General features: G+C 40.7%; 4 protein-coding genes across 4 annotated transcripts; all 4 read left to right on the forward strand.

The window, feature by feature from the left end:
• The first annotated feature begins 397 nt into the window (after window positions 1–397).
• Window positions 398–6,727, forward strand: LOC130079913 (histone H4-like). Its single transcript, XM_056245156.1, has 2 exons — window positions 398–574; window positions 6,578–6,727. The coding sequence occupies exons 1-2, from the start codon at window positions 398–400 to the stop codon at window positions 6,725–6,727; spliced, it is 327 nt and encodes a 108-aa protein (XP_056101131.1).
• A 1,211-nt stretch (window positions 6,728–7,938) lies between these two features.
• On the forward strand, window positions 7,939–8,421 carry LOC130079912 (histone H2B). Its single transcript, XM_056245155.1, has one exon. The coding sequence runs from the start codon at window positions 7,977–7,979 to the stop codon at window positions 8,349–8,351; it is 375 nt and encodes a 124-aa protein (XP_056101130.1). The 5' UTR covers window positions 7,939–7,976; the 3' UTR covers window positions 8,352–8,421.
• A 5,992-nt stretch (window positions 8,422–14,413) lies between these two features.
• LOC130079916 (histone H2A-like) lies at window positions 14,414–14,927 on the forward strand. The gene has a single exon (XM_056245158.1). It carries the CDS (start codon window positions 14,430–14,432, stop codon window positions 14,814–14,816), a length of 387 nt encoding a protein of 128 aa, XP_056101133.1. The 5' UTR covers window positions 14,414–14,429; the 3' UTR covers window positions 14,817–14,927.
• A 668-nt stretch (window positions 14,928–15,595) lies between these two features.
• On the forward strand, window positions 15,596–16,100 carry LOC130079914 (histone H3-like). Its single transcript, XM_056245157.1, has one exon. It carries the CDS (start codon window positions 15,625–15,627, stop codon window positions 16,033–16,035), a length of 411 nt encoding a protein of 136 aa, XP_056101132.1. The 5' UTR covers window positions 15,596–15,624; the 3' UTR covers window positions 16,036–16,100.
• Window positions 16,101–16,737: the final 637 nt, after the last annotated feature.

Raw genomic sequence — 16,737 nt, forward strand, 5'->3', positions numbered from 1 at the left:
TTATTATATGGTGGTTGTGTCCACACACTGGAAAGACACATTTATATGCAAACACCATAAAAAAAGTGAATTTTGCATCCGGGGACCCCTTTAAATTGATTCAAAGTTTCTAAAAGCTTCGTTTCTCTACACGAAATGTCTGACCTGTGAACAGCTGGGGTATATAAATAAGATAAGTTACCGTTACTGTATAAAGCCCTGCAATAACAAAATACTACACGATCACCATATGAATCTCCCGGTTCTCTGGTGAACAGACGGGTATCATATGATGTTGCGTAGCACCGCCTTTGCATGTTTCAACTAGGTCCTGTAAGCGAATGTAAATTTCTACTCGCACACCTTCAGCTCTTTACAGATTCCGCTGTAAAGAGTAGAGCTGAAACGTTAGTGAAACATGTCTGGAAGAGGCAAAGGCGGCAAGGGACTCGGGAAAGGAGGCGCTAAGCGTCATCGTAAAGTATTGCGCGATAACATCCAGGGAATCACCAAACCCGCCATTCGTCGTCTGGCTCGCCGCGGCGGCGTCAAGCGCATCTCTGGGCTGATCTACGAGGAATATGGCGAGTATTTAGTGCCTAATCATGGATTACCAGGAGAAGGAGAAGTCTACCCTGCCGTCGCCGCCAGAACGTGTGGATTTTTGAATGGGATTGATTGGGACTGCCGACGGGAGACCAGCGGCGACGTCACAGGAGGACCGTCTTCCGGTGGCGACGTCACGGCGACGTATATTAGAATTCCAGTAAAAAATAACGCCTACTAACAACGTCTGAACTAGGTACGTCGCCTCAAAGCCGTGTGACACACGTCGTCACTAAGTACGTCGCCACCAATACCCATTGTCAGTGTAACTTTATTTTAACTTTATTGAGTGAATTCAAGTCATGTCTTGTACAGCCTGTTATAAATGCTTTTATTCCTCTGGCGACTGGGAACTCTGGAGTAGCCTACAGTTCATAACACAGTTCATGTGTTGTGCTTTATTGTTTGGATTCACTGTGCCAACAGAAGATAATGCTTTCACTTCCCCCACAATGTGAAAATGGTTGTATTAGGTCTACAGTTACTTATAAAATTAATCAATAAAGTATTAGAGCTGTTTCATTCAATTTCTGTTATTAACTGTAGGCTATTTGTTATAGGCATTTGCCTTTGGTTATTTTATTGGCAACAAAGTATTTTACATGCATATTTCTGCATAATGATTTGGATTATTTTGATCATGCAAATGCGTTACTAATCAATGTAATCCTATGAGTTATAAGATATATGTTGCTTTATGTCTGCACTTTTTCAGCAATTACATTGTCCTTGAAGTACAAGAAAGCAAATTAAAAATCTTAAGACCCTCACTTAATGCTCATAATATAAAGCTCCCATGATTCTATACCTAGAAGAACACCATTTAATGTTCAACTGTAGACAAACATACAGGCAGTGTTGGGGATTAGGCTAACTACATACATGCAATTTAGTCAAATAATTTAATTACAACATACTGTAAATGTAAGTGTTATCTGTTACAGTTAGGCCTACTGGTAAAATATGTAATTAAATCACAATTTCTTATGAAAATGTTTAAGATGCCATATGAATATTTTCTTTAATAAGCTTGGCTATATATTGAATAATATTCTTTTTGTTGCATTATGTGTATTTCATGTGCACATTGTCTTCCTTTGCCATTTCCAGCCACAGTTGTTTAGTAAAGTTTGTTGCTGTTCTGGTGCTTTTGATTGGTTCTCATGTTTGAATTTGCAGCACTCAATTAAACTGCCTCTCAAGCTGTGTTTTTAAAATGGTTAACCATTGAAAAACAAAACATTTATGGCAGCGTCAAATATGAGGAAAACATTGATGTAAATAAAACATGTAGCTTGTTGTTTAGCTAGTTTTTAGTTTAAGTTAGAGCTATAGTCTATTAACGAATAAATGTAAAAACACACTCAATGTAATATTTAATTAAGTAAACCCCACAATTAATTGAGTTTTTGAAGTTTCTGTTGTAACGTCTATTGCAGTTTTCATCCACTAGATGGTGCCATTGTCTTTGAATAGGCCTTGTGATGAGTGTTTTTAACCATTTGATGTGTATGTGAGCATGGCAGTGTGTTTGGTTTGTGTCACTGAGTGTGATGTAGTTTTAGTGTAGCCTATAAAAATAGTGTGTACAAGTTCACAGCAGACCAACAGAAACAGTGATAGCTGCCATTTGGCTGAACAATTGCTGCTGCTCATTTTCATGAAACGTTTTTTATTTTTTTATTAGAAATTGTATTAGCAAATGTATACTTATTTTGGATAATCTATGCTATTGCAAGGTATTCTTCTGGGCTTTTTTTTCCCTTACTCAGGACATATTGAGGATACAAAATCAGTTGAGTTTGCTTCTGTTGCAATTTGTTCAACCTTTTTTCATAAAAATGACTGGACTACTAAGTTTCGGTTCATTTAAGAGGTTAAGGTTCAAGGTTCAAGGTTGAACCCCATTTTGGCTTAATCACTCCACCTGCCCTTATGAGTCCCTCCATCACTCAAGCTGCCCTTATGAGTCCCTCCATCACTCCACCTGCCCTTATGAGTCCTTCCATGATCCATCTCTCCACCTGCCCTTATGAGACCCTCCATCACTCCATCTGCCCTTATGAGTTTCTCCATCACTCCACCTGCCCTTATGAGACCCTCCATCTCTCCATCTGCCCTTATGAGACCCTCCATCACTCCACCTGCCCTTATGAGTCCCTCCATCACTCCACCTGCCCTTATGAGTCCCTCCATCACTCCACCTGCCCTTATGAGTCCCTCCATCACTCCACCTGCCCTTATGAGACCCTCCAACTCTCCACCTGCCCTTATGAGTCCCTCCATCACTCCACCTGCCCTTATGAGACCCTCCATCTCTCCATCACTCAAGCTGCCCTTATGAGACCCTCCATCTCTCCACCTGCCCTTATGAGTCCCTCCATCACTCCACCTGCCCTTATGAGTCCCTCCATCACTCCTCCTGCCCTTATGAGTCCCTCCATCACTCCACCTGCCCTTATGAGTCCCTCCATCACTCCACCTGCACTTATGAGACCCTCCATCACTCCTCCTGCCCTTATGAGTCCCTCCATCACTCCACCTGCCCTTATGAGTCCCTCCATCACTCCACCTGCCCTTATGAGTCCCTCCATCAATCCTCCTGCCCTTATGAGTCCCTCCATCACTCCACCTGCCCTTATGAGTCCCTCCATCACTCCACCTGCCCCTTATGAGTCCCTCCATCACTCCTCCTGCCCTTATGAGTCCCTCCATCACTCCACCTGCCCTTATGAGTCCCTCCATCACTCCACCTGCCCTTAAGAGTCCCTCCATCACTCCACCTGCCCTTATGAGTCCCTCCATCACTCCTCCTGCCCTTATGAGTCCCTCCATCACTCCACCTGCACTTATGAGTCCCTCCATCACTCCACCTGCCCCTTATGAGTCCCTCCATCAATCCTCCTGCCCTTATGAGTCCCTCCATCACTCCACCTGCCCCTTATGAGTCCCTCCATCAATCCTCCTGCCCTTATGAGTCCCTCCATCACTCCACCTGCCCATATGAGACCCTCCATCACTCCACCTGCCCTTATGAGTCCCTCCATCACTCCTCCTGCCCTTATGAGTCCCTCCATCACTCCACCTGCCCTTATGAGACCCTCCATCACTCCATCTGCCCTTATGAGTCCCTCCATCACTCCATCTGCCCTTATGAGACCCTCCATCACTCCACCTGCCCTTATGAGTCCCTCCATCACTCCACCTGCCCTTATGAGACCCTCCATCACTCCATCTGCCCTTATGAGTCCCTCCATCACTCCATCTGCCCTTATGAGACCCTCCATCACTCCACCTGCCCTTATGAGTCCCTCCATCACTCCTCCTGCCCTTATGAGTCCCTCCATCACTCCATCTGCCCTTATGAGACCCTCCATCACTCCATCTGCCCTTATGAGTCCCTCCATCACTCCACCTGCCCTTATGAGACCCTCCATCACTCCACCTGCCCTTATGAGTCCCTCCATCACTCCACCTGCCCTTATGAGACCCTCCATCACTCCACCTGCCCTTATGAGACCCTCCATCACTCCACCTGCCCTTATGAGTCCCTCCATCACTCCACATGCCCTTATGAGTCCCTCCATCACTCCACCTGCCCTTATGAGTCCCTCCATCACTCCACCTGCCCTTATGAGTCCCTCCATCACTCCACCTGCCCTTATGAGACCCTCCATCACTCCACCTGCCCTTATGAGTCCCTCCATCACTCCACCTGCCCTTATGAGTCCCTCCATCACTCCACCTGCCCTTATGAGACCCTCCATCACTCCACCTGCCCTTATGAGTCCCTCCATCACTCCACATGCCCTTATGAGTCCCTCCATCACTCCACCTGCCCCTTATGAGTCCCTCCATCACTCCACCTGCCCTTATGAGTCCCTCCATCACTCCACCTGCCCTTATGAGTCCCTCCATCACTCCACCTGCCCTTATGAGACCCTCCATCACTCCACCTGCCCTTATGAGTCCCTCCATCACTCCACATGCCCTTATGAGTCCCTCCATCACTCCACCTGCCCTTATGAGTCCCTCCATCACTCCACCTGCCCTTATGAGTCCCTCCATCACTCCACCTGCCCCTTATGAGTCCCTCCATCACTCCACCTGCCCTTATGAGTCCCTCCATCACTCCACCTGCCCTTATGAGTCCCTCCATCACTCCACCTGCCCTTATGAAAGTATAAAATATGATTTAAATGAGTATAGCTGAATACATAACTATTGATTTAAAATAAAACATGTTTTTTTTCACAATTACATTTTTTGCTGGTCTGGTCATTTCATGGACACACCCTATTTACACTTGACAAAACATGTGTCTGTGTTCCAAAAATAGATACTATTTCTGATAAGGCTTTGATGTAACACTGAATATCTGATTATTCACAACCAATAAAAGAGTAACATTTCAAATTATTTTTTACATAATATACAGAGGCTGTGGAGCCACCACCAGCATTCTGACTATTTGAATTGAGTGTGACCAGAAATGGTTACTGAGTTCTGACTAGCCCTGTGTCAAAATTAAGTGTTATAATTCTGTTTGCAAATTTGAAGTAAAACACCTTGTCAATGCCATTGTCATTTGTAGTATTATTCTTGATGTTACCTAAATCAATAAAGAAAAAATGCTTTTTTTGAAGATGGGGAGCACGTTGAAATATAAACTATATTATGCCATCTTTATTTAATTTATCAGGGGTAGCATATTCTGATAGACTAATTATGATTTTTGACGATCAGCCAGTGTCCTGACGGCATGACCAACAGCAAAGTTGCACAGATTTATGGGCAGGGAAATGGACAACGCTTGTGGAACACGCACATGCGCAGAACCCGGTAGCATAAATCGACAGAACACCGAAAAAAGTAATTTGGACAACCTTACTGATAAAAATCTACAAGAAGTAGGCCCTACTAGTGGCAACATTTTTTCTTCATTTGTTGTAAACTGTATAAATTGTTTGCAAAAAGTGTGGTCCTCTCTCGATGGTGATTGTCTAAATGCATGAAATCTCCCGCTGGCCCATCACCAAAAGTGACGTTATGTCATATTTTTAATAAATTACCACTTGTGCATTATTTAACAATGTGCACCCTAGATGCCAATTGCAATCTTATGATATTCAAACATTAACTCACAAGATATTATCGACTTTTTCAGCTTAAAATGCATTATTAAATTGTGCAATTGACAAAAAATGCAACAGTGCCATCATGTGATGAAATAACAAAACAGCATGACATATTGAATCACTCCACTGAAGAGAACAAATAGGAAATATTTTTTTCCTCTATATTAGTATAACAGTATTAACAATGCAACATACAGGAATACATAATATAGTCTATGCTTACAACGCATAAAAATACAAACTGCAAATAGGAAAGATGAAAAAGAGAAGATTTGATGGTTACTTTCTAGAGGGGAGGTTAAAACTATGTAAAAGTGTTTTGCCTCAAGGAGTTCATTGAACAGTGGTCATATTTCTAGAATATTTTCACACTTCCTTTTAGTTTAATTTACAAAAGAGCCTTTTACCAATTTGGACATAGACATCATATCAACAAAGCTAAAGTAGCCTAGTGTTTTTTTTATAGTACAAACTTCTCAGCTGACATAACTTACAAATTTAAGCTCATTAATATCTTCGAATAAATATCCATTAGATTACCGTCCTTTTAAATTTCTATGTAAAATTAAATTTTACAGCAACACTTTTAATGAAGGCTGGAGCATGTAGGCCTGTACACACTCCAGTCTAGTTGGTGGCGCTAATGCACCTCTCAGCTAGTTTGCCAAACGACAATAAAAATGAAGAAGAAGTCGAAGTTTGAGAAAAAAAAAAAATCAAGGCTGACGGCGATGGGCTTATCGACGACGTTGTGCACTGACGGAGTACCCTATCCACATCCACACACGTAGCTGTCACACGACAGTCTCCTTTGTTAGGTTATCTGTGGCACTATCCACTCGCCATACGAGGAGACCCGCGGAGTGTTGAAGGTGTTTTTGGAGAACGTGATCCGCGATGCCGTCACCTACACCGAGCACGCCAAGAGAAAGACCGTCACCGCCATGGATGTTGTGTACGCGCTGAAGAGACAGGGACGCACCCTGTACGGCTTCGGGGGATAAACGCCTGAAACCAGGACAAACTACACAAACCCAACGGCTCTTTTAAGAGCCACACACTCTGCCACACAAAGAGTCAATGTTTTGATCACGTCAACCATAGAGTTAATTATAAAACACTTTGTATTCTGAATCTGACGCACCCCACCAAAAATAACTTTACACAGGATTAAATGAGACTTATCAAGTTTTTTTTTTTCTTTAACAGATGATAGGTAGGCTACAAAAAAAAAAAAGTAACATTGTTTTTGTATTTGATAACTGTCCTTAATTTGTATTTCTTTTTGTTAGGGAATTTAACTGTGTTTAAACTTTAGGAAGCCCCTGTTTTGTTTGTTATTTTGGCCTGGCCCTCTCCTGACGATCTGGTTATAATTCAAATGTGTTTACCTGTTTACTGACCTTTGTTTGTTTTGGTTTTTATGAATACATTGGTTAAGCCTTTAATAAAGAGAAAAACTAATTAAGCATACTCTTTCAGTTTCCTTTTGTGACCGAGTGTAAATCTTTTGAACATAAATGTGAACAATTAGCTGGGATAGAGGAAAAGGACTTTTCTCACGTTAATTTATATATTTGAACTTTTTTTTATTATTATTGTTACTCCCTCTTTAAAATAGACTGGAGAGGGAACGTAACACACGTTAATCAATTTAACGAATGCTGTTTTACAAAATTAACATAAAGCAATTAGAAATAAATAGTACCACAGATGGCAGAAACGAAAATGTTATATAATTGTGCACAAACGGTCAAATGGGCTTTATTCATGCAGTTTAAACAGTTTAACAACATCGTTTCATGCAATAAAGTTCCGTGAATAAACTGTTTTTAAAGCGTGTCTGACCATTGTTGGTCTCCTTCCTCCCAAACTCGCTCTACGGGTCTATAAGAGGTTTTTAAATCACACGATGATCCACAATATTAGAACAGAGTATTTTCTCAAAAATATTATATAAAAGGAGCGGGAAAAGAAACAAAGGAAACTTGGAGGAAGGCTTTCGTTCCAACTTATGGTTTCAACAAGGAGCGGTGGGCGGGACTATAATTTATCCGCCTGTGATTGGCCCTCGTTCCTCTCATGATGCTTTGAGTTGTCCAATGAAGTACGAGTTAATGGGTTTGGCCTATGAAAATAGACAATCAGACGTTTTCCCCATCCCGTTCAAAATTAGCATAGGGCAGTGAATAAAGACCTCTGTATCGTACTGCATTTTACATAAACTCGTCAGTCTTTTGATCTCGCATCATCATGCCTGAACCAGCAAAGTCCGCGCCTAAGAAAGGCTCCAAGAAGGCCGTCACCAAGACCGCCGGTAAGGGAGGAAAGAAACGCAGAAAGTCCAGGAAGGAGAGCTACGCTATCTATGTCTACAAAGTCCTGAAGCAGGTCCATCCTGACACCGGCATCTCCTCCAAGGCGATGGGCATCATGAACTCTTTCGTCAACGACATCTTCGAGCGCATCGCCGGTGAGTCGTCTCGCCTCGCGCACTACAACAAGCGCTCCACCATCACTTCCAGAGAGATCCAGACCGCCGTGCGTCTGCTGCTGCCCGGAGAGCTGGCCAAACACGCCGTGTCCGAGGGCACAAAGGCCGTCACCAAATACACCAGCTCAAAGTGAGGCGTGTCTGACTTCAACTACCCCAAAGGCTCTTTTAAGAGCCACCCATCTTCTCAGATAAAGAGCTTCTATTCTTCTCTTTTTAAGTGCTGGAAAATAGCATATCTTTATTTTGGTGTCCTTCCCATTCTTTTAAGTGTTTTCTACTCCAAAAGCAGAAGAGTTTCAACAGCCTAGATTTTGGAGTTACATCGATCAGACTTGTATCATCCTTTTTTTACCCACCTGCTTCTTGTGGGTATACTCTATTCAAAATGATTAACTAGAAGTTATAATAATACCTGCTTAAAAACAAATGTATGCTTATATTTATATATTTTTTTCCTTTGATGACAGTCTCACTCCACCTGCTCCTTTTTAAGGCCAGAATCTAATGTAACTCTGAGAGAGATGATACAGGGCAACTTTTTGAGCAATGTTGTTGGGCAATCTTGCCGAGCGATTGTTGCTTGGGCAATGCATTTCTATCTGGATAATTTAGATCAGTCGTGGGCCCTGCGTCTCATCTAGTTGCCCATTGACGGCAACATTGCTCAAAAAGTTGCCCTGTGTATCACCTTTAAATGATCATTCTGCTTTACATCTGTGGACCAGCACGCTTATATTGTATGACCTACAACACTTTATATACTATAACATGGAGGCCTTTACTGCACCATTTTGCCACATAGTGTAGATCATACAAAAATAAATGACATTTTGTGTTTTTAATAAACTAGTCATTAAGAAATCTGACTGGCTGGTAATTATAAAATAACTACTTTTCTGTGCATCATTCTCAGTCTCTCTTTCACTCAAGAATGACATGGATCCACAGAAAGAGTCATAAACATGTAGCCAATCTCTGTTCACAAAACTTATTCAGCATGTTAGCTTTTATTCAAGTAACTGTAACGAATATACATTTTTACATCATATAGAAAGCAAGACAAAGAGAAAAACAAGTCTATAAGGAGAAGGCTGGTTCTCTCTCACACACACACGAAGAATACAAGAGATGAACAGCTTCTCCCCTCTCCACATTTCTCCAAAGTCAGCATGTTACAGACGAAGAGAGGGTCTATAAAGATAAAAACGGAGAGACAGAAAAGTCAAGCTGAGAACATTTCTCTTTCAATTCAATGTGGAAGAAATTTAATATGTTCTTTATGTTGGCATTTAATTATATTTATAGAATCTTAGAAATATGATGGTAATTAGATTAATATATATAGTGTCGATATACATATCCTTATGAATGTGGATGTCGTTGTATATGACCTGACAAAAGTTAATGTGTGACTAAGTGTATGACCAAGACAGAAGGTCTCCATTCAAGGATATAATATGACTAAATATGTTAGACAAACTAAACAATGTGTTGGTTATGGCTAAGACATATCTTCATTTAGCCTCGAGGAACAACTATAAAGAAGGAAGGATGCCCCAATTCGTTGTCACACTCTGAAACTAAAAATGAATTGTTGGATCCTTAAAAGCTCTTGTCATTTATGTCCTCAAAATCTCACTCCAACCAGGCAAGCAAAGATGGAAACCCTGATACTATTAGTTTATGAACAACACAACTCAATGGTTCAATAATTTTTAAGAACAAAAGTATCCGTTTAAGCACATGTCCAAAGTATGTTGTTTCAGGCCGAAAAGTTTTCTCAGTTTTGGTTCAGGGTTACAGAGAGATGGTGTAGGCTATATTTGGTTTTATGTGTGAGGCTCAAAATCTCCTCACTAATATAGTGGATCATGAGGAAAATTATTATTCATAATTGTTTTTGAATGTTTAAATTTAAAATGTTTCAACATCATTGTAGTTATTATCAGCTCTTCAGCTCCAGTGTCCTCTTTAATCCCTGTTTAACAAGGGACGTTTTATTTACGTTATATGATGTACATCAGCTTAGTAAAATTATATCTATATATATATAGGCATATATATATATATTATACCAATCATTATTATTGACAGATCATCTGCTGACCAGACATGAGTCACAGTGAGACTCGAGCCTCCGGATGATGTCCGTGTGCTTCAAGCTGCCCAAAACAACATCTGTATGAAAGCCTCATCACGCCCCTCACTGATGCTGATTTAATTAAAGTCTATTTCAGAATGTTTGCTGAACACACAGAGTCACACAGAGTGTGTTCAGGCGTTCAGGCTTTTATCAACCTTTTCACTTATCCATCAAATTTACACGCGTCTTTTCCCCGTGGCTGATGCTCGCCTTGGATTTGATCTGACAAAGGCAAAATAAACATTTCCTTTCGCTTATTTTAGTCTCCGATGAAACTAAAGCGAAGAAGCCCGCGGCCAAGAAACCCGTTGTTGCCAAGAAGCCCAAGAGCGCAGCGGCAAAGAAGCCCGCCGCCAAGAAATCGCCCAAAAAGGCCAAGAAGACCGCAGCCAAGACCGCTAAGAAGGCGACGAAGAGCCCCAAGAAGGCAAAGAAGCCAGCAGTCGCTAAGAAAGCAGCCAAGAGCCCTAAAAAGGCAAAGACTGCTAAACCTAAGACTGCAAAACCTAAAGCCGCCAAGCCTAAAAAGGCAGCGCCCAAAAAGAAATAAAGTCCAGTGTTTTTGTTCCTCAACGGCTCTTTTAAGAATCCCACTAAATCTGAATGAGAGCAAAACTCGTATGATTTGTGTTAATTTTGAAAGCAAGTATGTGATATTGACCTCTTGGACTCATTCTTTCTGAACTTCAAGTCATGTTATCCATTATTTGTATATAAGAAATTTATTGTAAATGGCCAAAAAAAAAAAAAAAGCTGAAGAGGGTTCAGACAGTGATCACAGTAAATAGGATGTTGTATAACACAGTACAGACAGAATATATTCACACACTATGCTGGAGAATTGTGACAATACAAACAACCCACATTCAACAATATGGGCACTGATTAAACTCCAATATTACAATAGGAACATAATACTGTACAGTATCAGACGGTCAATGTGCCCAGAATATAGTCTCTCTCTTTCTCTGTGTGTGTGTGTGTGTGTGTGTGTGTGAAAGGTGCAGCACTTTTGGAAGAATAATATCCAATATCCATTTAAACCAAAAAATGTACAGTAACCTTAGATGTCAATTGTTTCCATACACACAAAAGATGACATATTTAATTTTTTATGACAGATGTTGCAATTTCAATGTGTTAATCATCTCAGCTTAAGTGTAAAAATATTTTTTGCAAATGAAAATGTGAAAAAAAGAAAGAAAATAGAGCAGTGCTGCGGTAATGACATCTTGTGTCGGTAAGGACACAATGTTAAACTGCCACGAAATCAAAAACAGGCTACTGTAAAAAAAAAGAAAAAAAAGAAAAAAAGAAACATGCTACATAAAACAAAAGGTATTGCATGTTTAAAAGATAGTAGCAGTTTTGCAGTAAATAACTATTTTAATTAACTCTTACTCTTTTAACTGCTTCAAAAATATTGTATCCTAAAGTTAATGATTCATGTTTATATACTAATATATATACTAATATATGCTTCAGTACTAATAATATACTGAATATTAGTAATTTAATATACAGTAAACCTTAAATTTGTCTCTACCGCAACACCTAAATTTGCTGCGGTAAAGACATGTTGCGGAAATTACATTTTTGCTAATATTTTAGCTAATTGGCAGCTAGCAAGGCCTACCACATTAGTTTTGACTCTTAGCATCTTAACATACATGAATTCAACAGTAATATACATTTATTTTTAAAATGTAGTTCAAAATACACAATTATTAAGCTGAATGGTAAGGACGCACAATAAATACTAGAGCAGAAAAGATGATGTTTACCTTATTTTTTTGGTATCTTGTGAGTGAGGTAGTGTGGTGGCCCAGTCTGTCAGCAATGTGCTCAAGTGATAATTTCTGTTTCCAGAGAAACTAGACTTGTTTGGGTTCGATAAAACTTCATAATAAAAGCTTTTTTTCATTGTTGCGGTAAGGACTCAAAAGTGTGGGACAGGCACATTTAGTTAAAAAAATCATAAAAATGATCAGTAAATAATACAAAGAATTTTAAGGTGCTGTAAATGAATCTGTATATTAAACAAATTATTTTATGTATCTCAACATTGAGACCACAGGTGTGGGACATTAACAAAAATGGTGTTTTGAGCTATAAATGCTTCATAATATTATATTTAATCACATTAATCAGTAATTATATTTTTTGTCAAGGTGTGTAATGGCACTGTGGATATATTTATGAAACATCAAATGTCAAATTTGAACATAAATAAAAAATGTCACTGTTGGGACTTAAAAGTGCCTGTAGTTGCAGAAACACCCGTATATATATATATATATGTGACCCGATCTGGCGAAATGAGTCGGAAGTCGCAACGTTCTATTTTAAGATATGGGCCGATTATGTGGAAAAACAATGAAATAATAGATTTTTTTTTTTTTGTGCTAATTTCAAAGAACAGACATTCAAAAATAATCTCCCAAAGTTTCATAGTCCAGATAATTGAGTAAAGGTATTTAAATTACTATTAAAGTGTACAAAGTTTTACTAAATTCGCTGGAAATGAACATTGCTTTTCTCAACTCCTCTCGTCACCTCTGAGCATTTCCCGGGTATCCCCTGAAATGTCACTATCTCTGCTCTTTAAATGGTGTTACACGTTGTATAGAACCAATCAAAAAGCTTAGAAATGTACACAAATGCTGATCATTTGTCGATGGGAAGCCGTTTCAACTGACCGGCACGCGATTGGTCCAGCCACCCTCCTGTCAGACTCGCAGCGAGCGCTCTGTGTAATAAACAAGCTAGCAGATCTCCTCAGAAACATTAAATATTATTAATTTGAGAAATGTCGCTGTCAAAAGTGAGCAAAGTTGCCAAAGCGTCATCAAGCCCCCTTGGCCATTGCACACTGAGTCCGCGTTTTTTTCGTATGCGTTTTTTTCGGATTGATTCGGTGGCTCCGAATTGTCAAAACACCATTCAAACTGCTTGCTACGGATGCGAAAAACTTACGATTGTTTTTATATAACGGATGAAAGTTTCGTAGTGTGCACGTGTGATTGACATAACGTGATTGACAAAGGTGAATGAGTGTAGCTATTTATCTGCAAGCAGAATCCATTACAATGTGTTTGATTAATTACTGTTGGTATCTCCGTTATGAATTTGTTACGCTGTTATTGTCAACTAGCCTACACTAAGATATGATTGCATAGACTAGCATTATTTGATCTCTGTTTCCTTGTCTCTCTGCCTCTCACTCTCTCTCTCTCTCTCTCTCTCTCTCTCTCTCTCTCTCTCTCTCTCTCTCTCTCTCTCTCTCTCTCTCTCTCTCTCTCTCTCTCACACACACACACACACACACACACACACACACACACACACACACACACACACACACACACACACACACACACACCTCTCTCTCAAGCAAAAATGTAGCACCTCTGTTCAATCTTTCTGATTTTAGTACATTTTTGTAAAAGGTAGGCCTACTGTTAAATTATTTATTCAAATAAAAATTTTTTTAAATAATTTGAGCTTCAGCCTGGTTTAATAGCATTTATATATTAATTTCTTTGGTCAAATTAAGCTGTAAAATATAGTTTATCCCTTTAAATGTAATGGATTTTGAAAGATATCAACAAAAAACGGGCAAAAAACTTTAAAATCGATTTTCTCAGGTTTTCAATTGGAAAAAGAGGGCAGACGACCATAATTCAAATGTGTATATCTTTACAACCATTCAAGGTATGACTTTGACTAGGATATCAATTGAAAGCTTATGGTCTCCTCTTTCCATTAATACCAAAATCTCAATTTTTTAATTTGGGTCACTGTGACTCATTTTGCTGGATCAGGTCACATATATATAATTTTATATTTCTATGGTTTCATTCATCTTTCTGTCTTAAAGGTCATTAATACGTGTGCATAATAAACCCACCAGAAAGGGGGTTGGGCTTCGGAGGGAAGTTCAGTGATTGGTTTGAATCTTTACAGACTCTAAACCAATGGGCGACTGGCACTCTCGTTTAAAGACAGTATGTGGAGACACGCTGACATGATTTTACTACATTCGACCGTAATATCTGAATTGAACATGAGCGGCAGAGGCAAAACCGGTGGTAAAGCCAGAGCAAAGGCTAAGACTCGCTCCTCCAGGTCGGGACTGCAGTTCCCCGTCGGCCGTGTTCACAGGCTTCTGCGCAAAGGAAACTACGCCGAGCGCGTCGGTGCCGGAGCTCCTGTATATCTGGCGGCGGTGCTCGAGTACCTCACCGCTGAGATCCTGGAGCTGGCTGGAAACGCCGCTCGGGACAACAAGAAGACCCGCATCATTCCCCGTCACCTACAGCTGGCGGTGCGCAACGACGAGGAGCTCAACAAACTTCTTGGCCGAGTGACCATCGCTCAGGGCGGCGTGCTGCCCAACATCCAGGCCGTGCTGTTGCCCAAGAAGACCGAGAAACCCGCCAAATCTAAGTAAACAGATCGAAGACTTGGTTACTGAAACAAAGGCTCTTTTAAGAGCCACCTATTTTATCTGTCAACGAGCGATTTTCTCTGTTAATATTTACAAACCGCATAAACGCTTTTGGTTAAGAGGTAGAATGACCCACCTAACGACTAGAAGTTACCTCGACGATTAACGTTACAGTTGACGTTGTGCATGTTATAAGCACATGATGATCACCTAATGTGTGTTTACCACCAATCCATCTTCCCTAATCTTAAAATATAGTTGTTTGCTAAGCTCTGATAATATATTGAATAAATGATCATTCAAAATAAAGTAATCTACATATCGGCTTCGGGGAAACGGAAATTGATCAATCAATGTTACTCTGGGTCTTTGCCCCCTTTAGTAAGCAGGGCTGATCTACTGATCCCCTATGTCACGGGGAGGATGGAAACCCTAGTGTGTCTCGCTGCAGTGCTTTTATACAGACTGTAATGTGATTTTGTCAAAATCCGAGATCTGCACTAACCACTGGGAATTAAGGCGAGTATTTAATAACAAACAAATACAACATTGTGAGTGTAAAGGCGCGCAAAGTAGTCAACGGAACAAAACAGCTCGAGCGGGAAACTCTCCGCTTGTTTGAAAAGAGGAAACGCGCAGTCATTGGCTGGCACTCATGCGCAGACGTCACGTACTAACCAATCACGAGGCCTGCACCATCGCGACACGTCGAGCTCGTGGCGCTACAATGCTTTAAAACCGGGCGTGTGTAACACAGAGAGCCGTATTTCCAGGCTAGCGCAAGCAGGACAGAGAGAAGAAGACCGCAGCAATGGCGAGAACCAAGCAGACCGCTCGTAAATCCACCGGTGGTAAAGCCCCGAGGAAGCAGCTCGCTACTAAAGCCGCCCGTAAGAGCGCTCCGGCCACCGGCGGCGTCAAGAAGCCTCACCGTTACCGGCCCGGGACCGTGGCTCTGCGGGAGATCCGCCGCTATCAGAAGTCCACCGAGCTGCTGATCCGCAAACTGCCCTTCCAGCGGCTGGTGAGAGAAATCGCGCAGGACTTCAAGACGGACCTTCGCTTCCAGAGCTCCGCTGTCATGGCCCTGCAGGAGTCCAGCGAGGCTTATTTGGTCGGGCTGTTCGAGGACACCAACCTGTGCGCCATCCACGCCAAGAGGGTCACCATCATGCCCAAAGATATTCAGCTGGCCCGCCGCATCCGCGGAGAGCGCGCTTAAACCCGCGTCTGATTCAACCCACAACGGCTCTTTTAAGAGCCACCAAAGCTGCATAGAGCGACATAATTTCCAGAATAACTCCATATGAGTAGAAAGTTGTATTCAAGCATTGATTACATTAACACTATCTTGGTCACCGTTCTCTAAATCATCAGTTACCGTAGGAATTAAGTTCGAAATATGAATTCATTCTACGTAATGTTTCAAGTATCTTAAATTATATCGGTTATGTATTTGAATGTTTGTATAGACATTATAATCTAATCTTGTTTTACTTGAATGCTGTGATATCAGTTGTTCAGGGTGCGAATTACATAATGGCACATTATATATAAAACACATATTATTGAAATTACCAACTATCATGCGCAATTGATTGACAGATAAGCTGCGAACTCTGATTCCAATGTGGGTGTGGAAATTTTCAACACAGTTAGAAATGTATCTTCATATTTACAGGTAAAGCTTCTTTTCATCTTCAAACAGTCTTACCAAACTAGACTACTTTGGTGATTCTTCAGTTAGGGGAACTTTTATGTTCCCAGGTTATTCATTCATGTTAAAAATACTATTATAAAATAAATAGTTTAGTTATTTCAAATAATATTTATTGCACCACCAAAAAATTTTATTCACTAAAATCAGTATGATTTCCATTTTTAAAAATGTTTTCATCACTAATATTTGGCTACTCAGGCCTTG

The sequence above is a fragment of the Rhinichthys klamathensis genome, unplaced genomic scaffold (genome assembly GCF_029890125.1).
Source record: "Rhinichthys klamathensis goyatoka isolate OS25496 unplaced genomic scaffold, OSU_Roscu_1.1 h1tg001640l_1, whole genome shotgun sequence".
NCBI lineage: Eukaryota > Metazoa > Chordata > Actinopteri > Cypriniformes > Leuciscidae > Rhinichthys > Rhinichthys klamathensis.

Excerpts from the sequence above, each read along its gene's own strand:
- LOC130079916 (XM_056245158.1), top strand. The coding sequence starts at position 14,430 with ATGAGCGGCAGAGGCAAAACCGGTGGTAAAGCCAGAGCAAAGGCTAAG.
- LOC130079914 (XM_056245157.1), top strand. The coding sequence starts at position 15,625 with ATGGCGAGAACCAAGCAGACCGCTCGTAAATCCACCGGTGGTAAAGCC.
- LOC130079912 (XM_056245155.1), top strand. The coding sequence starts at position 7,977 with ATGCCTGAACCAGCAAAGTCCGCGCCTAAGAAAGGCTCCAAGAAGGCC.
- LOC130079913 (XM_056245156.1), top strand. The coding sequence starts at position 398 with ATGTCTGGAAGAGGCAAAGGCGGCAAGGGACTCGGGAAAGGAGGCGCT. Across the intron at positions 575-6,577 it reads AGGAATATGGCGAGTATTTA|ACCCGCGGAGTGTTGAAGGT; the intron begins GTGCCTAATCAT and ends CCATACGAGGAG.